Source organism: Vipera ursinii (assembly GCF_947247035.1).
Source record: "Vipera ursinii genome assembly, chromosome: 5".
Classification (NCBI taxonomy): Eukaryota; Metazoa; Chordata; class Lepidosauria; order Squamata; family Viperidae; genus Vipera; species Vipera ursinii.
The window spans coordinates 75,335,466-75,358,070 of NC_139518.1; the positions used below are offsets into that span (position 1 = coordinate 75,335,466).

The following is a 22,605-nucleotide window of genomic DNA, read 5'->3' on the forward strand; positions in this document are numbered from 1 at the left end:
CCTAATAAATTTCTACACAAAGTAATAAAATTATAGTCCACATAAATCTGAAAATAAAAGAAAAATGGTGATTATAAGAAAGATGAATAACTCAAATGAAATGTGAGTTCATATCACTGTTCAGTTATAAAGATCCTAGGCAAATTTGGGACTCTGGTAAGTATATATTCTTTCCCTAATAACTCTCTTCTACAAACAAATAAAAGCCAACTCCTGCTTAAATAACACTCAGCTAAGTAGGGAAGCAGGTAATATAATGGCCTTATTATTATTAAACATCAAACCTAGATTTTAATATGAATATATTGAATCTTGTTTTAAAAAATTACATTAAGAAAATCAATATTAAAAATATTTTATACCTGTTTTTCCTAATAAAGATCATTAGGAATTAAACTCCAAACTCTCAATTACTTTACAGAATAAAGCATCATAACTTATGAGTTATTAATGCTTTAATTCTCTTTTTTACTCATTATGAAGTCATTCACTTGCTAAAACTAAAACAAGTTAGGTAACATATCATTGCTTCTTTTCCCGATCTGCTCAACTCTACTTTTTTGATTTAAAAAAGGATTACAAAATAGGTTTCCTATAAAAACAACAACCAGGCTGCAGAAGTGAAAAGCCAGTACAAGTGATCAGGCAGTGCCCGAAATCACACCCCTGGTCCATGGAAAAAGTGCCTTTCTCTGAACTGGTCCCTGGCATCCAAAAGGTTGGGGGCTGCTGCTTTGATGCATTTTAGTACATTTAAGGCCAGTATATATAGAAGCTACATACAAAAAGCATACTTACAGATTGTATATCTTGTAATGGTTTTTATGTTTTGAATCCAGAAACCTTAAGAGAAAAGTCACAGGTTAAACTCATTTTGATGCTTTTTTAAAAAAATGAATAAAATATGAGCATCACTAAGTTTGACAGCAATTTTGATCAAATAATATTTTATGGATATAACCTATCAACTGCTGCTTTTCATTCCTATGTTTTTTCCCTTAGTTATAAATCTAAGGAAATGTTAAATTTATATATATATATATATATATATATATATATATATATATATATATATATATATATATATATATGTGGATCCTTGGTTTTTCGGGTTTTTCCCCGCGTAGAATTAAAGGTGTAGGCGCAACGTTTCGACGGAATCCCATCCGTCATCATCAGGCTTCTGCTTCCTTCTTCTGGGAGAAGCATGTGGCTGTTTGTTCCTCTTTTTTAAACTGCCAGAGGGGGTGTGTTCTGTGGAGGTGTGCTCTGATTGGGTAGGGGACCAAGTGTGTTCTGATTGGGTGGGAGTGTGTTTTGAATGGTGGGTGTGTTCTGATTGGGTGGGGGTGTGTTCTGAGTGGATGGGCTGGTCTCAGCTGCCAGCTCCAGACCTGAGCTGGTGAGTTGTGCTGCTTTTGTTCGGCTTCGTGTTTGTGGTGGTGCCATGTTTTTATAGTGGGTGTCAGTTTGTTTATTGTGTGGTTTGGAGGGGTTTAAAGTGGCTGATGTTGCAGCTGTTGCAGGCACCCGCGAAAACCTCAGAAAACATATATATATATATATATATATATATATATATATATATATATATATATATATATATATATATATATATATATATATATATATATACATATATACATATATATATATACACACATACATACATACACACACACACACAAAACTCTAAAAAGTATTCCTGTTACTGAATTAAAGGAAGTTCAATTTCTAGCACCATCTACACTGAAATTCAATTTTAACTTTCATACAATCTGTCCGAAATGAAAATAAATTCAACACAACAGAAAACAAAGCAGAGCCAGCTTCAGATTTGTCTGATTTTAGTAGGAAAACCCTCAATTTCAAATAATAAGGTTTTTAAGCAAAGATGTGGTTCTATGTATTTTAATTACATTAATTACAATTAAATACAGAATGTGGAATATTAATTTCCCCCCACTATTTTAAGAAACCCCAATATTCAACAATTACAATTAAATTCTGACTCATGTGCTATGTGGTTACTGGAATTTTAACAATTTAAAGTTTCTTCAAATGCTGGAGCATTGCATAATTTATGCAGTGGCATATAGCACTGCATCATTTATCAAAAACCACTCATAAAATTTATTCTACATATTTAGAAAAATGTGATTATTTCTTGCATAATCATAATCTACCTTCATGAATCAATATTTCTCAAACTGAAAACAGCTTAACAGAACCAGTTCTTAATACATCAAACTTGAATGACATTTAATAGAAGCTAAATAACTGAGAGTTTAAATGGGGGAGGGGGTCTACAGGGAGTGCAGAATTATTAGGCAAATGAGTATTTTGACCACATCATCCTCTTTATGCATGTTGTCTTACTCCAAGCTGTATAGGCTCGAAAGCCTACTACCAATTAAGCATATTAGGTGATGTGCATCTCTGTAATGAGAAGGGGTGTGGTCTAATGACATCAACACCCTGTATCAGGTGTGCATAATTATTAGGCAACTTCCTTTCCTTTGGCAAAATGGGTCAAAAGAAGGACTTGACAGGCTCAGAAAAGTCAAAAATAGTGAGATATCTTGCAGAGGGATGCAGCACTCTTAAAATTGCAAAGCTTCTGAAGCGTGATCATCGAACAATCAAGTGTTTCATTCAAAATAGTCAACAGGGTCGCAAGAAGCGTGTGGAGAAACCAAGGCGCAAAATAACTGCCCATGAACTGAGAAAAGTCAAGCGTGCAGCTGCCAAGATGCCACTTGCCACCAGTTTGGCCATATTTCAGAGCTGCAACATCACTGGAGTGCCCAAAAGCACAAGGTGTGCAATACTCAGAGACATGGCCAAGGTAAGAAAGGCTGAAAGACGACCACCACTGAACAAGACACACAAGCTGAAACGTCAAGACTGGGCCAAGAAATATCTCAAGACTGATTTTTCTAAGGTTTTATGGACTGATGAAATGAGAGTGAGTCTTGATGGGCCAGATGGATGGGCCTGTGGCTGGATTGGTAAAGGGCAGAGAGCTCCAGTCCGACTCAGACGCCAGCAAGGTGGAGGTGGAGTACTGGTTTGGGCTGGTATCATCAAAGATGAGCTTGTGGGGCCTTTTCGGGTTGAGGATGGAGTCAAGCTCAACTCCCAGTCCTACTGCCAGTTTCTGGAAGACACCTTCTTCAAGCAGTGGTACAGGAAGAAGTCTGCATCCTTCAAGAAAAACATGATTTTCATGCAGGACAATGCTCCATCACACGCGTCCAAGTACTCCACAGCGTGGCTGGCAAGAAAGGGTATAAAAGCAGGAAATCTAATGACATGTCCTCCTTGTTCACCTGATCTGAACCCCATTGAGAACCTGTGGTCCATCATCAAATGTGAGATTTACAAGGAGGGAAAACAGTACACCTCTCTGAACAGTGTCTGGGAGGCTGTGGTTGCTGCTGCACGCAATGTTGATGGTGAACAGATCAAAACACTGACAGAATCCATGGATGGCAGGCTTTTGAGTGTCCTTGCAAAGAAAGGTGGCTATATTGGTCACTGATTTGTTTTTGTTATGTTTTTGAATGTCAGAAATGTATATTTGTGAATGTTGAGATGTTATATTGGTTTCACTGGTAAAAATAAATAATTGAAATGGGTATATATTTGTTTTTTGTTAAGTTGCCTAATAATTATGCACAGTAATAGTCACCTGCACACACAGATATCCCCCTAAAATAGCTATAACTAAAAACAAACTAAAAACTACTTCCAAAAATATTCAGCTTTGATATTAATGAGTTTTTTGGGTTCATTGAGAACATGGTTGTTGTTCAATAATAAAATTAATCCTCAAAAATACAACTTGCCTAATAATTCTGCACTCCCTGTACGTTTCTTTAGGAGATGTCAGTTATCTAAATAACCAACAGTTTCAAAACTGAAAAGTCCAGGGGGAAAAATCTGTAAGCTATGAAAAGGACAGGATAAAGAAGCACCAGATTTAAGCTGTAGTTAGGATAAGAAAAAACTATATGCTAATGACGGTAAAGAAAATCAACTGTTTATATTGGCTTCATGTTGGTATGCAATAAAGATTCCTATCTAGTTTTGTTGAGTCTGGGAAGCTTTTGCTGAATTCTATCTTGGACCCCTGACAAAATCTGTATGCTATGGTAAATCATCAATTCAGGATTTCAAATTTATTTATGATTCTTGTTTTCTTAGAAGTAATTCAATCAACATTGTTAGTATTAAGGTAGCTATTTTAATTGTGGCGTCCATGATATTTAACTACTTGGATGAATTGATTAAGTATGCATGAGTACATTACTACTGCACACTTGAGACAGAATCAATTGCTTAGTGTTACTGCAAAATTGGACAGATACTTGTTAACACATGCCAGTTCATAAATTATCATAATTATTTCACCCATAAATCCCAGGGAAATTTTTTATACAAATGTATTCTTACAGCAGTGTACTGAAATACCCAAATCCTTTGTCTTATTATCAAGTTTCAATTTTAGAGTCATAAATGGTTTTAATACATAAATAATGCAGTTTTTATATAGAATTGCATAATTATTTTACTAATTTTATCTTGAGATAAGGAATCAGAATACCATTCCTCAAATTCTAGATTTCCTTGTCCAAAACACTATGCTATGCTATTAGTACATGATATATGACAGCGGCTCCCAACCTTTTCTACACCCCTCACACCTAGAATTCTTCTGATATTCTTGAACCCCTTACAAAAGTTCAAAATAATGGCAATGAATTATGCATACACACTATAATTTTGATATAATACTTTTCCAGTAATTTTCTCAATAATTTGCTATCATAACAAGTTAACCATGATTTTTTTTAAAGCATGTTTTTAACAAATATATTGTAGCAATAGCAAGCTGAATTGTAGAAGATTTTAGATTTGTATTTAATTAATATATTTATTTTAATTTTGATTCTAAGATGGCGGCGCCTGGATCGGGTGCAGCTGTATTGGCTCTCAAGGGTGAAAATTTTTTGGAGGGATATAGGCCACATGATTGGGAAGGTTTTAATGTGTTTGAGCAACGTGGTGGGAACTAAGGTAGCATACGACTGACAATCTGCTGGTATGGCAGGTTTTTGGCTGTTTTGGAACTGTTGGTGAGACTGTTAAGTCGCTTGCACTGTTTGAAATTGTTCTGCTGGCAGCAAGATCTGACTGCTGGCCCAGTGATGGATTCTATTCCAAATCAGGCCTGTTTCCAAAGGAGGCGGAGGAGGAGAGGTCCCGGGGCTTATAGAGCAAAGGAACTGGATGAGGCTGTCAGCAGGCCCAGAGGAAGAGAGAGGTTTTTGGAGGAAGCTCCAGGGGCAAAAAGGAGCGAGGCCACTTTAAGGAAAAGGTGGAAGAGACAGGATCAGAAAAAGGAAAGGAGGTGAGGTTGTTGTGCAGGAATGCAAGCTAATATGAGGGCTAATCCACAAGGAGCTCCGTTTCCATCTGTCCTGATGTTTCCATCTGTCCTGTTTGCCATCGTTTGCTCCCTAGAGACTAAAATGGACGTTCTGAAACTTGAGCTGGCCGCGAACAAGGAGTGTATACTGGAGGTGGTGGCCCTTTGAGAGCTGTATGCAACAAAATTTCATTCTGATGTATGCCGATTGGTGTACATTCAAAGTGACAAGTTTTTATTATTATTGTCAAACAGATTACTTTTAAAGTCTAACTTAGTTAAAAATTGCATCAGCGTATTCACCTTAGGTATATACATATTAAACTAATCAGTATATATAACCTGAGAAGTAATAATATATATTGAATCTTATTTTAAGTATCCATTATTTGCTGAAATGTAGTTCATGTAACTGAAATATGTCCAGATTTGGTCTATCCACTAAATATATTTGCACAGAACAATTATTTATTTTATTTATTTTATTTTATTACATTTATATACCGCCCTTTCCTGGAGGACTCAGGGCGGTTTACAGGGTAATTAAAAACCAAAAATACAAAAGTTAAAAAACCAAGTTTAAAAAAGATTAAATTTATCCCTGTATAAGTAAAACCCCAATAACCCCAAATTATAACTGATTCTTGTTCTTTTGCCACCCTTTTACTACCCTCTTCATAGACCAACAAGCTTGACTGTCAAGTTTCTGGGTGTGAAATGAATCAACAGAAAGCTGGTAAGACAAAACCACAAATGTAACCACTGTTTAATAGCTCTAAAATAAGAGTACTTATTTCAAAATTCTTTTGTTTGCTCTATTGCAATTAATCAGATGAATCAGGTCTTTGGAAGAAAGGTACCCTATTCTTTACTTTTGCTTTTTAAAGAATTGTTTTATACCAAAATTCTTGCATCCTTAACATTTCCTACCAGAAATAGTATTAATTCTATACATGAAGGAGCAGATTGAGTTTTCTCGTACAAAAATATGTTTTATCATTATTATGAAACTATTAACATTGAGTGGAATTAGTCACAGTGAAACTTTTATTCTCAAATCTAAATCAATTATAAACTGTTAGACCTTCAAAAATCAGATACCAAGATTTCAAGACTTCCTGTTTCAAAATAAGCATCTAATGTATGATGTATGTATATCATATACAGTATAAGGAATGTTGTTATCCATCTAATATGAATGCCATTTGTCTTGTAATTACAATATTTTTATTTTTTCCTTTGGAATTTTTTTTCTTTTTTAAATCTATGTTCTATTTATTAAATACCAATTGATGATTATGTGCCTTTAAGTCACTGTCAACTCTTAGTGGATACACAGAACATTTTTCCAGAATGTAATAAAGAAAGCAAAAATTTCTGATCTGAACAGAAAGATAAATCACTTTATCACAACATCTTCTTGAAGATAGTTAAAATAAGACGAATGGAATGGCACTGCGGTATTAGTTTTCCTAGAAAAGTAAGCAGTTTGAACACTAGATAGGCTAACCATGATAAGAGATTGATCTGTGTAATATTTAAAAAGCCATCTGAATTGCCAATGTAGAGGCTATTTTTCCTTGAGACCATGTTTATTCTCCAGGTTAGAATTGGAAATATCTGATGCAAGATTAGTGAAATTCAAAAATCCTTGTTGGTAGACACATATACCACAAAAACAGCTTTGTCATATCCCAGCTGAGTGCATATTTAGGCATGATCCATAGTTTGAGGAGAACGTACTGCCTATAGCAAGGGTAGGCAACCTCGGCTCTTTTATGACTCGTGGACTTCAACTCCCAGAATTCCTGAAGTCCACGAGTCATAAAAGAACCGAGGTTGCCTACCCCTGGCCTATAGGTAAAGGCATCTGGAAAAGCTACAAAACAATTGTGCTGTGCTTTCTAGAGGACATGACAGCCTTAATATTATGTGGGGGGGGGTTTCATTTCACAAAGCAGCTCTCTGAAAGCTTTACATAACCCTAAATTAAATACGTGGTTCAAGGATCCCCTCCTCCAAATTATAACTGTGACATAAAGAACTGTATCTATATAAATCTACTCAGGCCTATAAATCATATGCAGTAAAGAAGATGCTAGGTCTGAGGGAACAAAAGATTCTTTTTATTTTTTGGCAGATTAACTCATAGCTCTACTTATTTATTGCCATTATCAATGGCATTTTATTTTTATGTTTTTTAAAAACAATCCTAGCTATTTTTACCACCCTGCACCATACATATGTACTCCAACTGATGAAGTGGAATGATAAAAGCTTGCATGATAATGAAATTAAGTAACCCTTCTGGGTATTATAAAATACTTTTAAACATCAAATTGTTTTGTACAAGTTTCAGTTCTCACACTGAAATGAGTTTTCTAAGCTCCATTTAAAAATAATTTATATTTAATACTTTAAAAAAACCGAACAAAGGAAGCATCAACAATAAAGGAAAAAAAGGGGGGGAGGACAATTGATTTCCTATATCTGTGGCCAGGCATTGGAGGAATAGGTTCATAGATAGTGGAAAATCAAAATGGGACTGAGATTTGTTACACTTAACAAATTCATAAAAGAGAGTAATATTTGAAGCAACCAAATTCATTCACTACTTTTCTGACTTGCGGTTATTATGCTTTTGTGTTTCGGTTGACAGGGCAGGAATAAGCTAACTTTTTGATAGCTGAAAGGGCATTCTCATCAGGATTAAGGACTTCAATGGATGTGGTAGTGATATTAAGAGGGGACAACGTTGCGGGGGGGTGTATATTTTTCTTTCTTTCTTTCTTTCTTTCTTTTTCTTTTTCTTTCTTTCTTTTTTCTAATATATAAATGGACATCTCTTCCATTTCCTTCAGAAAGTTTGGAAATTATCCTGAATTGTGCTAAATGAAGTCCTCTTCATCCTGAATTTAATCTAAAATAATACAGATATAGGCTTTTTAGAAAATACAGCAATTTCCAAACTTTCTGAAGGAAATGGAAGAGACCTTCATGCTGTGGATAGACAATGGCTAAAAGGATGAGATTAAATTCAAAGCTTAATGCTTTCTTAGCTCCACTGAATGTTTTCATAGAACAGAATCCAAATTTTCAAAATACTTTTATTCTCTAATCAGTTCTTATATACTGACAGTATTAGATTCATTCATTCACTCTCCAAAATGGTAAACATATTGACAAACCACAAAATATTAAGTTTGTCATTGACATACACATTGAGAATACATTCTTACCTCACAACGTCGTCAATATTGTTTCTGTACACTCCTTCAAGTCGTTCTGCCGGAAAACCCATTGCAATGATATTTGGATAAATATCTGAATATTCATGTTAAAGGAAATATTTACAAATTTTACAAAATTGCAGAATAATTGTAGTAAATACTTCAAATATTTAATTACATAAATTGAATTTTTAAAAATTGCTCAGCTACACCCTAATCCTAAACCAAGCATTTTTAATCACGAAGCAGTGCTTCCCTAAAACTGGTTTATCATTTAATTAACTGTCCAACTTAAAAGCAACAGCACCTAAAGGGACTACTACAGTCAGCCCTCAATAAACAACCACAATTGAGTCCAGGATTTTAGTCATACCTTGTTGCAGTCATTAAGTGGTCACCATGACTTATTTTACAACTATCTGTAAAATATTTTCACCACAATCATGAAACAAACCATATAGTTGTGAAGCAAACCACATGATGACTAAGCAAATTCATTCCCACTAATGGGCAGTTTTTGCCCGAAACCACAGGATACTACAACTTGTCATAAATGCAAGCCAGCTGCCAAGCACCTGAAATGCGATCATATAACCACAGGGGTAGGGTGTGTGTGTGAGACAGTCGTAACTTTGAGGACACATCATACATAACTTTTAGGGACCCGTTGTACCTTCAAACAGTTGTTCAGTGATTAAGTAAGTAGTACATTGAACAAAAACTGTCTTCCCACATAACTATTCTTTGAGCAATATGATACAGAATTTAAAAAAAATCATTTCCAAAGAATCTAATAAAACCATTGCCTTCAGGATGTATATTAGTGCTTGCTTAAAATATATGTAATTAAGGTCAAACAATATTATTGCATCATGACTGCATCATGAATACACAAGTATAACCTATCTCTAAACTTAGGAACCAGGTAAGAGGTTCACAACCATGTACGTCACTAGAGATAACAATAACTATGCCCAACTAACAATTGAATAGCCAGCAACCCCCACAAGTCACAAAGCACAGCTTAGTAGTACTGGAAGACTAATAACAAAACAGCCCGTCAGAATCTAACTAGTTGTAAGTAGAGGTATGTCTGTATTACAATATACTACATCTGACAGCTAGAACCCACCATAACAAGAAGATGCAGTAATTATTGTAAAGGTAGGATAACAGACAGGAGGTAGAAATATGAAAAAGCATAAGGATTTCAAGGAACAAGTATTCTCCCTATCATCATTTTCTTCATTTAGCAAAACACCACTGACTCCCAGTGAAATAAAAGAAACACAACATGGACAGAAAAATAATTCTTTTCTCTTGATAGGATTTTTTCTCACTAAACGCTATTGCTATTTTCTTTCAAGTGGAAAGTAAATAACCCAAAGAAACAAACAGTACTACAAATCTGGATTTCTGGCTAGCAACACAAAAGGTCTAGTAATAGATGAAAAAACAAAAACAATCAAATATCCGAAATCCAGCTAGGTAAACTTGCATCGATTAACTAAGAACATTAAAAGATATAAACTGATTTTTAAACAATTGAAAGAGTGAGAAAGCATCATACATTATGTTAGCCAATGGCTAAGGCAAAGATAAAAAAGGTGAAGTATTTTTAAATCAAAGCAGATTTAATAAGTTCACTAAAGATTCAGATTTAGCACTCATGTGACAACTCAAGCAAAATTGAAGATCCTAAAATTTTCAAACACAGAATGTTTGAATGGGAAAAAGAGAAAAGGAAATAAGCAAAACAAAAAGCTAAAATATTTTTGAACTGTTTACTATTAGCATTTATTGGATTATTTATTGGATTTGTTATGGCTAACTCGCAAAAAAACCCTGAAAACCAATATTACTTGATCTAAAACAACATAGTCCTCAAAAATGCTTTTTCACAAGACAACTAGACTTTCTTATATTTCTCTGAAGACGTTTCACTTCTTATCCAAGAAGCTTTTTTAGCTCATCTAAGAGCTGGAGCCTTCTTGGATGAGAAGTGAAATCTCTTCAAAAAAAAACCCCAAGAAAGTCCAATTCCCTCATGAAAAGCATCTTTTGGACAACTGTGACCTGGATGACTGAGAATCTTCATACAGTCCTCAATTTTCTACCATATTGGGACCAGAATGTTTGTTGCTAAGTGTTAAGTGAAACATGCCTGAATTTATGACCTTTTCGCCATGGTCATTAAGCAAATCATGTGGTCATTAACCAAATCTGTCTTCCCCTACTGATTTTGCTTATTGGAACCCCCTGGGAAAGTTGAAATGGTGATCTTGCGACCCCCAGACTCTGCAACCATTGTAAATACATGTTGGTTGCCAAATGCCTGAAGGTTGACCACATGACCGTGAGGATATTGCAACAGTTGTAAGCAGAAGAGCTGGTTATGTCATCTTTTCAGTACTATTGTAACTTCAAATGGTAGTTAAATGAATGGTTGTAAGTCAAGGACTACCAATCTATAGTTTCTAAAACATTGTCGCAACCTGTTTTGCCTTTTCAGTATTATGACTCAGTAAGGAAGATGTCCTATTTTTATGTAGAGTAGTTTTGCAAAATATTCTAACAAAAGTCTTCAGGATGATACCATAAGACTTAACTGCAAGTTTTTTTTAAAGAAAATGTATCAATATTAATCAAAAAGGGATACTTAGCAATGCATTAAAAATCCTTAAAAATTGTTAGCTATGACTTGGCTATAGAATTTGACAATACAATAAACAAATGCAAAAATGATCCAAAATGAAGAATATTCAAATTGTGTTTAAATGGAAAGTCAGGTGTACTAGAACTTTTCTCAGAAGAAAAAAAGTATCTATAAGGCTGTGTGTATGCGATTTGTCTGTATGTATAGATTCACAAGGACGTTTACATTTAAATACATACTTCCAACAGAGAGAAGGAAATGTAACCAGCTGCATTTCTATGGAAAATATAGAAATGTCAATTAAATAAAAGTTAAATTAGGTAAATAACATGTTGTCACAAAGGACCAATGCCCGAAACTACACTAAGCGGAGCACAATTCAAAATATTCGGTACTGTCTGAAAGGTTTAAAACCATTTCGTACCTTTGAATTCAATATTTATAAAAATCTATTTTTTCTTACTAAATATAAGAATTTAGATTAAAAAAAAACAGTCACAACATAGAAGCAGCTCAGTGACATGAGAACAAAGGGACGTCTAGTTCAGCATCTTGTTTCTAACATGGCCAAACAGATGCTTCCAGAAACCTTCATGCCCCGCTTGCAGGCTAACAGCCTTTTTCCTGCTTTCCAGCTGTTAGCAATCATAGAAGTTCCATTTAGTAATCATAGTTATTCAGTGCTGACAAATCTCTTCTTCTTAAATTTGTCTTATCTAAGTCAGAGGACACTCATGGAAAAGGAAGTTTGAAATTTTATCACAACGAAATATTTTATGAGCCAAATATATTCAGCATCTTCAGAATGATAGCAATTAGAAACAATACTTTCAACAAAGAGAAACAATATTAGGGGGGGAAAAGCTCGCTACATTAGGAAGACTGAAAATATATGGATGTAACAAAAATACCAGTTATACATCCCCAGGTCAACATTTTGGATTAGCTTAACAGTATTTTCAGTATAAGATGAAGCAGGGAAATTCGACGAATATTCCTGATTTAGAAAACAGGAATATTTTGGAGCTACTATTTCAGCAAAACCCTTTGCATGTTTAATTCCATTAAAGTTGGCAGGAAATTGAAACCTGATTACATTATTCTATTGAGTTTTTTTAGATGTAAGAACGTAAGCCAGGTTCCACTGTTTGCTTATTTATTTATTGAATTTCTATAGCTAGCAATCTCAATCAAAGACTCTGGGTGGCTTAGAATTCAAATAAATAGTGTTGCTGTTTTATTACGGTCATTTCTGAAGGCATCCAGAGTTGCATTGTCCAAGTTGAGCAGCTATATAAATATTTTAAATAAATATATTACCAGACAATTCATTAAGATTTAAAACACAGTGGGCAGACCTAGATGCCCATTTACAAATAAAATGGAAGAAATTCTGGAAAATATGCCTATGCGAATTCTCAATCATCCAGGTCATAGTTGTTTCCAAGATGCTATTTCAAAAAGGCAACAGGACTGTTTTTTTCCTTGAGGAAGACGACGTTTCACTTCTCATCCAAGAAGCTTCATCAGTTGTCTTCCATCCCGCCACCATCACAACTGATGAAACACCTTCTTGCTCAAGGAAAAAAAAGTCTAGTTGCCTTTTTGAAAAAGCACCTTTTGAGACATTCTAGAAAATATGTAATGATTTCCTTCTATTCTAAGGTAGGAAATAAAAAAAACATGCATTTTACTAGGCTTGACAGTTGTTTTTTTTTTTAAAAAAAAACACCTCTACTCCTCAGAAAAGGGAAGAGCAAAATAAACATTTCAACTATACATATGCAATAAATCTTCCAATTGAGTAGTCACTCAATTGCACTCCTCAGCATACATATAAATGTACACATGCAAGCAAAATGCATCTCATCATCAAAAGTTGTCCATCCCTGATATAATTTCTATACTGTTACAAGTTTGGTCAACTTGGTCTAGTGGTTAAGGCACCAGGCTAGAAAGCCAGAGACTGCGAGTTCAAGTCCCATCTTAGCTATGAAAGTGAACTGGTTGACTTTGGGTCAGTCACTCCATCTCAGCCCAACCCACCTCACAGGGTTGCTGCTGTGGGGAAAATAGGAGGAGGAAGAGGATGTGTGTATTGGATTACGTTCACAGCCTTCAGTTTTTTTTTCTAAAAATAATAAAGGTGGGATACAATCAAAGAAATAGAAGTTCAATTACATGCATAAGACTCTCATTTTAATTTCAAAACTGTAATCATGTGCCAAGAATAGCAACTAGCCTAAAGTAACCCAACAAGTTCTGTGGTTGAGCGGAAACTGGAATCTGCATCTCTACCGCACCAGTCTGAATCCATAGCTTTGAAAACCAAGAGCACTCTGGAGATAATGTGCTCTGGCTTGATCCAAAGACAGTTTTTGGAAAAACACAGAAACATGATCTAGCATGAAAATAACATATATTCTCTTTTTTCAACAAAATATAATGAAATATACATATAAGTCAGAGTTTGTGAGCAGATGAGGCATGATTTGCTGCATTAAAAAAATTGCATTGGGTTTTCAGGCAATATTGTTTAATAGCTTTAGAAAGGAAGGAAGGAAGGAAGGAAGGAAGGAAGGAAGAAAGAAAGAAAGAAAGAAAGAAAGAAAGAAAGAAAGAAAGAAAGAAAGAAAGAAAGAAAGAAAGAAAGTTCTGTTGTTGGACAGTATACACTGAAATTTGCAGCAATAGTAGCTTCTGTGCTAAAGGTCATCAATTCTAAATTTCAAATGGATTGAAATATTTTTGAGCAAACGGATGGCCTGTTTATAAGGAATACAACCCTTAAGATTCCTGCAGTCTCCCCTAATTAAAATTCTGTAATCAAAACTGTTTGATTTCTAAAACACTTCGATATAACAGCACACCTTTCATTCCCTGAAATCCAGGACTCTCACTGCTCATCACAAAAGAGTTTTACAAAAATGGAGAAAAAGAAATTCTGCTACAGTTGGTTTTCACATTCTGCAGAAGCCAATTAGAAAGTACTCAAGGCCCAGAGTTATTCACAGCTAAATTCAGGCATATCTCCAGAATAGTGAACATCTCACTGGAATTATTCCATTCTGCTAATTCCACTGACTGAGTCAAATCAGATGTACATTTCTAGAAATTAGCTTTCAACTTTTTATTCCAAGATTAATAGAAATAAATTTAAGTTCTTAACAAACCAATATAAGGTTGCAAAGGTGCTGACCCATCAATGTGCAGCATTTTCTGCATCAAATGAAAATAGGGAAATAAAAGGGCTTTTATACACTAATGTAGTGTATTTTCCCCACAAATCCAGGAATGTAAAAAGGGGTGGGTGGGGAGGGAAAGTGTTTTTATAGAAAAATATATGACCTGAGATTGCATCCTGAATAGTACGTTGGGGTAATATTTGTTTTGATATTGTTTATTATAGCTTTATTATTAATGTGTTTGATTGACTATCAAGCCATTGGCATGAGCAGCAAATTAACCAATAAATAAATCAAATATTGCAATGGCATATTGTATACAAAGCTATAGTATTCCTTTGTAGGAACTGTGCTAATGAAGATCAAACTTTCAAAGAAACTTTTCATGACCAGTATTGCTGACCATAAAATCAACAGCAATGCTGATTTTATAAAAGTATTAAGAAGCTTCCAGCTGGAAAATTATATAGTTAAAATGGCACTGTGTCTCTTACTAAAAGGGGAAGCAAATTTGGTAGCAGCACAAGAGAGAGCAAATAAGAATAACCTCTCATTAGCATCTTTGCTGAAGGAACATGTAAAGTAGAAGGTCCCTTTTGAAGCTAAAGCAATCATTTAGTACAGGGCTTTTCAACCTTTTCACCGATTGTACCACTTTTAGGATATGGCAATATTCGAGTACCACCTAGCAAGGTGTCAAAAACTTGATGACCAAAAAAAATCCCCACCAAAAAACTGTTCTAAGTTGTAATTGCACTGAAATGACATGACCATTTCACACTTATGACCATTGCAGCATGCCCAAGGTCATGTGATTAATATTTGGATGCTTGGCAACTGATTCATATTTATGATGGTCACAGTGTCCCAGGGTCATGTGATCCCCTTTTGCAACCTTTTGACAAACAAAGTCAATGGCAGGACTGCTGGTGGCCAAATGCTAAGGTGGGACTTCCTTCCCTCCCTCTCTCCTTCCCTGCCTCCCTCTTTCTCATTCCCATCTCCTTCTGAAGGAAGAATTTGGAAAAAAAACACCCATATTTTCCCTCTTCCATATGTTCATCAAACAAAGCCTCCAGAGACAGAAAAGACAAGCCGATGAGGGAACTAGCTTAAAAAGGTGCATTCACCTTTAAGAATTAGCTACTGCCTAGAAAGGAAAGTTACTGCAGCCAGCATTTCAGGAAGAAAAAAAATGTAGTAAGTACTGGCCGGCTAAGACTCCCTCCGCAAATGGCTCCATTCATAAGTAAAGCAATGCTACAGGCAAAATCCATTCAGGAGAAAAATACTTCCAAAATCCCTTGCAGCAAAACTTACAGCTAACAATAGCAGAGCAATAGAATCTAACATGAGACATCAGCCATCCGCCAAATAGAAATTGCCAAACACTCCTTAAGAACACAAACGTCAAAGTCACAAAAGCACATAAGAATCCTTCCACTCTCCATCTCCCTCCCTCCAAGCCTCACCTCCAGCCGATGCTACCTTTCTTCATTGCTGCCTTTCTTCATTCCTCATGGAGGGCAACCCCTCCCCCACTGCGTTTCTTGCCTATTTGCTGCTGCTAGCACAGATGGCTCCCACAGAAGTTGTAGATCGGCTCATGGCCGGCCTGCTTGATCTCCTCTCCTCCGCCCCTCTTCTTTCTTTCTCTTCGGTGCATCTACAGCTGACTCCACCTCCTTCCAAGGCTGCTTTTTTTCTCTTCCTCTCCAGCCCAAACTGCCTCCTTTTATAGCCTCTCCTATAGGTGAGCCAGAAGTGAGCCTTTGCCCCGCCCCAGCCACTCTGCAGCTCCGGAGGACTCTCTCACAGTAAGTCCTGCACTGCGCTGGCTCATTCCCTCCCCCACTACACTTGGCTGGGCAGGGCCGCGTACCACCTGCCACATGTTAATATACCACAGGTGGTACACGTACCACCGGTTGAAAAAACCTTATTTAGTATTCCATAGTCAGCAGGAGCAAAATCCAAGAATACTTGTATCGTATTTATTGAATATGTTATATGTTAAATTAGGTTATAATTTATGCCCTTCTATATATTTGTTTTATACAATACAGATAGCTATGAGTTTGGCTTGAGACTACAGATGTGGAAATCTGCTTGTGTAATATAATTTTCCTTTCTTTCTATTGTACCACCAAAATGTGCTGAAGAGAACACAGTTCAGCCAAATCTGTCCCCTTACATGGACAGATATAAATGTACCCCTGCAAACAGTAAAGTTTCATTAGTTGAGTGAATTGGGATTTAGCAGAGATTTCTTGCCAAAAGAAGGGGTAGTAGTAGTGATTTCCCTATCCAGCAGCTGGTGGGGCAACCATGTAGACAAAGCTCAGAAAAAGCACTGCCATATCTCTAATGGAACTCTCTTGACCACAATTCTGAAATCAATGCATCACTGAACAATGTTTATCTTACTGCAACCAATCCATGACCAATTGTTCAAAGGTAGATGGAATAAGTGGCTAAAACCTTGAATGTCTACTCTAGAACAACTTCCAAATCATTTTTGAAATGATGTCAATTCAAGTAACAAGATATTTTATAGTATACTTTTAGCATACTATATTTGCTATTTACAATTTATTTTATTTCAGATACTATGGAGAAAGTTAAAATATTTAGACACCAAAGAAGCTTCTACAGAACAGAAGCATATTTACTGATAAAATACACACACACACACACACACACAATTGAACAGGCATTGTAATATTTCATTTTCACTGAAAAGTCTATTTCTATCTTGGAATGTTTCTGAACTAAACACCCAGAATTAACAACCAAGATAACAATGGATAGAAATGATATGAGCTGCTACATATATATATATATACACCAAGCAGCAGATACCAAGCACTCCTCCATTCATGGATCAAATTTCAACATACAATTATCAAAAATTGTTGCTATTTTCTTGCCATGCTGAGGGCTGAAAACACATGAACTATAAAAATACTCAAACACAATTCCTCCCTAGCGTGTGTTATATGGTTCCAGTCATCGAAGCCTCGAACAGTGCACAACCCAGAACGATGGCGTTGCCCACCAGAATTACACAATATGCTTACTTTTTTTTTTGAAAATATCTTGCACTGTAGAATATAAAACAATGACAAATTATGTTCATGTTGTTGCCAAGAATACTATGTGGATGTGTCCTTGAAGTCCCTAGGAGCTGAACTTTTTATTCTAAACAAAATTAACCTTCCTTATCTGTATACGTAAGTTTATATTTTTATCTATACACCATAATGGAGCAAACTCAATTACACTTATAAAAATAAATATATAAGCAATCAGGATACACACTCACCCACACTTCTGCAAATACAAGCATTTATATTTCCAGCTTACTTGTCTCTGCTCAAGATCTTAAGGAGCACCCCCCCACCCCACCCCCGGCATCGAGGTATACAATACACAGCAATATAGACTTTAGGGAACACTTTCTTAGGTATAAATGGGTCATCCCATTCTTCACAGCCAACAACTAACACAGCTTTATATACACATTCATAAATATCTGAGGGAAGAGGCCAATTTCATCCTGTCTTTTATACTGCAATTAATTTATACCTTACTCTATTTATTAAAACACAACATCTGGCTACTTGCTTATACTGCAACTTTTACTGTTCCAATTGGACAAAGCTATAATTTAACTGTGGATTATGTACATAAGCAAGTGTGTTAATTTTTAACTTCATGTTTAGTTTCCCCAACTTTATTGTGCATGTTCCAATTGCAATTATTAAATACAAAGCCATTTTTTTTTACTTTAATAGGATACTGTTTTACAGCATTAAGGAAACTAAGAATCCAATTTAATTAATTAATGTTAATCTATCACCAGAATGCATGCTAAATTTCATGATATCCAACTCAAAAGTATGAATTAACAAAATATTACTGCTAAAATATAAATGTATACATAAATTCCTTGAAAGTTACATGTTAAGAACATTTATATCTTATATAAAGATGTGCACTTTCACTTTTATTCACACATAGCCTAATGAAGTTTTTAATTAAAACTTTAAGCATATTCAACATGACTAATCAACAAGGTTTGTAGGAGCTGCAGTAAAAAATGAACTGAAAAATGAAAAATACTTCTCACTTCTCAGAACTAATGCTCATTGTGTTAGACAACTTTTTCAGTTTAACCTATCACTGCAATCACAAACACACTATAAATATTATTACACAGAAGTACTATTCTAACAATAAAACATCAATTTTCCTAGCAATAATATATGGGTCATTTACAAATGTATTACTTTAAAATCTTAATCTCTCTTTTTTATATGGACATTTACATATCCATGTACATAATACACAAACCACTGCTATGACAACTTAAATCTACAAAAATTTCTCAGCCATACAGGGCAATTTCATTATACTAGAAACAAATAAAGATCTAAATTAGATAGGACTAAATTCCACTAAAATAGAGAAGGTTTTCAGTTCAATTCTAAAGCATATTTACTTTCAGATGAGTTTTTCCAAATTTTACAGGACTCACTCTCTAATTACTAACTTACATGATACTGCAGTTAACATGGAATATGGCTTGATTTTAACTTTATCTTAATATTATCATTTTTTCATCTAAATAATAAGAAATACGAAACCATTTTCAAGAGAAACTCATTCCTAATTCCAGAAGGAAAATACTGGATGGTCTAAGCTAAGGCCAAAAGAGTAAAAAAAAATATATCAAGTATTTTGCACATGACCTCAAATCCATAATTCTATTGTTGAACGATTATGTGGAAGACTTTTTGCTAGTCTAAAATGATTCACAGTATTCTAATGCAGAAAATAAGAGTTCAATTGGAAATACAATACATTTATGTATCAATTGTTATTAGCAAGTTATTTTTATCACATTTACAGAAAGAATTCTTCCCTTTTTCCAGTGGAAATCTTTGCATGCTTATTTGAACAAACCTTAATGACAGCACTATGGATGCAGTATGTTCTAACTTCAGTCCCTAATATCTTCAGCTAGGCCAGTGAAAACCTCTACCTAAATCTCAGGAGTGATGCTGCCAACTAATGTTAATTGACATCTATCAACTGGCTGAGCCAGATCAATCAATGAAATGACTCAATGTAAGGCAGCTTTCTAAATTCCAAATACAGCAACTTCAAACAAATGAATTTATTTCTCAACAGAGCTGAATAGAATTATACTGTCATATATTACACTGTAAATACATGGGAACAGTCAATCTGCATTTATTTTAAACAGTATGAAGTTCTGTTTTCTTAAATAAATGCATGTTTTGTGTGTGTGTGTGTGTGTGTGTGTGTGTGTGTGTGTAAAAAAATTGTAGTACCTAACTTACAAAGAGAAGCAAACGATAAAGGGTTAAACAAATTGGAATAAAATTTTGGGCCTACATTCTGAACGCACAATAACTGCTAACATCTCACTGAGGTAGATTCCTGTAATTCTACAATTGCAACCAAATAATGGATGGCAACATAAATACAGTGTTCTAGCTGAAGTTGTGTTAATGAAATGCTGCTAAATCAAAAAGGAGCCTTACCTCCCAATTAAGATAGTATTTCCAAAATTTTCTATGCTATTATACAAGATACCACCAACCAGTACTCCTACTAAAGCTATTTCTGCAGAAAGACAAACTTGTCTTTCAGAATCAACTCTAAGCTTTAAAAAAGAACCATCTCTAAGGTTTTACATTTATACTCATAATTCAAATTACTGGATGCAGTATGCAAATGACCGTCCTAATTCTAGTAGCTGTAGTTTCTACTACTACTAAAAATACAAATAATCATCATCTCTTTATAATTAAAACAATACTGTGTGTTGACACCAAGAACCAATATCCATAGTACATTGGCCACACCTCCTGTACAGAAGCAATAAAAGTGGAAAGTAATTTCTTCTATAATCATCAAAATTGTACATTAGGAAATTCAAAGACTGAATATAACTATATATATATATTTAGAAGCACTTTCTTAAGCAAAAAACATCTTGGCAGATAGGTTAGTTAAAACAGCAATTTTTCAAAATCTTATCTGGAGAACATTAGGTACTTAAATTTGTGGGTACTATGTAGTTATGTCAAAATCAAGCACACAATCGTATAAAAATGTGAATACTAGCTTTAATATTTACAACAATCTTTTGTTGCATATTTACCACATTTATTATCCAGTATTGACCCTGCTTTTTAAATAAATATAATCACACTGGCTCAAGGTTGACTCAGCCTTCCATTCTTCCGAGGTTGGTAAATGAGGACCCAGATTGTTGGGGGCAATATGCCGACTCTGTAAACAGCTTAAGAGAGGGCTATAAAACACTATGAAGCGATATATAAGTCCAAGTGCTAATGCTATTGCTACACCAAAACACCACTAAACAGATTTTTCACTCACAGCCAACTTTCCCAACCCACTAAACTAACTCTGATGCAATATAGACAGAAGACTTTCTACATTAACTTTTTCCAGAAGACAAATGCAATGGAACTACTCAGCTCTTTGTCGCTGCTAACTGAAAAACTTTTAATACGACTAACTGCCACAATCCATATAACTATTCCAGATCGCAAGACCTACTGCAAGGAGCATATACCGAGTTAATCACCTTCAAGTTTCTGATGCAACAGCTGTAATAATGGGCACGACTCATTTCCATTTCATCTCTACCTTATAATGCAGGGCCTAGGCCCAGGTCTGCCAGATTCTTGCTTCTGCACATGAGAAGAAAGGGAGGGAGAAGCCAGAAATCACAGCCGTTTTTCTAAAGAAAAAATAAAAAATATGGCACCTAACGGGGAAAGGGGCGGGAAACGCAAGCAACAGTGACACTAGGCTTCCTGGGGGAATGGGGGTGCAGGAGTGAGAAAGGGGGACCCTCTTAACAGGAACCGTCCCCGGCCTCCACAAGCTGTGGGATACAAGTCAGATCTAAATCGAAGCCATCCTCCTGGTATCGCCTTTTGTTCCTGCTGACGATTTCTTTGATGATGGCGGTCATGTCTGGGAGCCGGGAGCCGCTCAGGAACAGCGCGGAGAGGCACGGCGGCGGCTGCAGGGCGCAGATGGCTCGAAGCCTCGGCGGGGGAGGCTGCTCCCCGAACAGTCCCCGCCGCCGGTAAGACCGACGGCTGCTGACCAAGCGGCTGCCGGGCAAGGACGGCGCGGGGAGGCCGGCACAGTGGACAGGGCCTGCCCCCGATCGATCCAGCGGCGACTCCCGGGAAGGCCCTGCGGCAGCGCCCGAGACGGAAGGCTGGAGCGAGGAAGGTCCTCCTGCAGGCTCCGCCACTGGCGCCTCTCCCCGCGGCGAGCAAGATCCCGAGAGCGGCGGCGGCGGCGGCGGCGAGGAAGAAACGCGGCCCCGACTCCCTATCGCGCTCCTGCGGCTTTGGGACGAGAAAGAGGAAGCGCCGCCGCCGCCGCCGCCTTCGGGCAGTTCCTTTCCCCCCTCAGTCAGGCAGCGGCGCTCCAGCTGCAGCGGCGCAAGCAGTTCCGCGACGGGCAGCCCCCCTCCCCCGGCCCGCTCCGCACCCCGCGCCAAGTGGGGGTGCGGGCGGGCGGGCCCCCTCGAATTCAAGGGAAGGCGGCCGGCTCGGGGCTGGGACTCTATGGCTCGAGGCGACGGGCCGGCGGGCTCCCCCTCGGAGAGAGCGCCGGGAAGGCGGCTGGGCCTCAAGCGGTGGCGGTGGTAGCGGCGCGGCGGCCGCGCAAAACCAAGGCCGCCGCCGCCGCCTCCGCCGAAGAAGAAGAACTCAGGTCCTGAGGACGGCGCGAGGCTGGCGGCAGCCGCGGGTCATGTTGTGCTCCGTCCGCCGGGGGTTCGAGTTTCCGCGACCCGCTGGGGGCCGCCTCGCCGGTCGGCCGGCTCTTTGCCAGAGCCCGCTTCACCCGCGCTCGCCGCTCAAGCGCTCGCTCTCCGTTGGGGCTGCGGCTCCGAGCCCTCCCCCGCCCGAGGAGCTTCAAACTACCATCATGGCTGCAGCTTCCGAAGCGAGAAGGGAAGCGGGAGGAGAGGGAGGGAGGGAGGAGGAGAGGGAGCCCAGCACCGAAAGGAGGGGA

At 37.0% G+C, this 22,605-nt stretch overlaps 1 protein-coding gene across 2 annotated transcripts in view; it reads right to left on the reverse strand.

Annotated features, from left to right (window-relative positions):
- PTEN (phosphatase and tensin homolog) overlaps positions 1-22,310 on the reverse strand; it is a 70,740-nt gene extending 48,430 nt beyond the window's left edge. The window contains exons 1-3 of one of the 2 annotated variants that reach the window (XM_083365020.1): positions 21,466-22,310; positions 8,674-8,758; positions 799-843 (exon numbers count right to left, since the gene is read on the reverse strand). In XM_083365020.1, coding sequence (XP_083221146.1) covers positions 799-843; positions 8,674-8,758; positions 21,466-21,544 — 209 coding nt within the window. In that variant the 5' untranslated portion in view covers positions 21,545-22,310. Of the gene's footprint in view, positions 1-798; positions 844-8,673; positions 8,759-21,151; positions 21,170-21,465 lie in introns of those variants that run through there. The other variant, XM_083365021.1, reaches the window with a different exon arrangement.
- Positions 22,311-22,605: the final 295 nt, after the last annotated feature.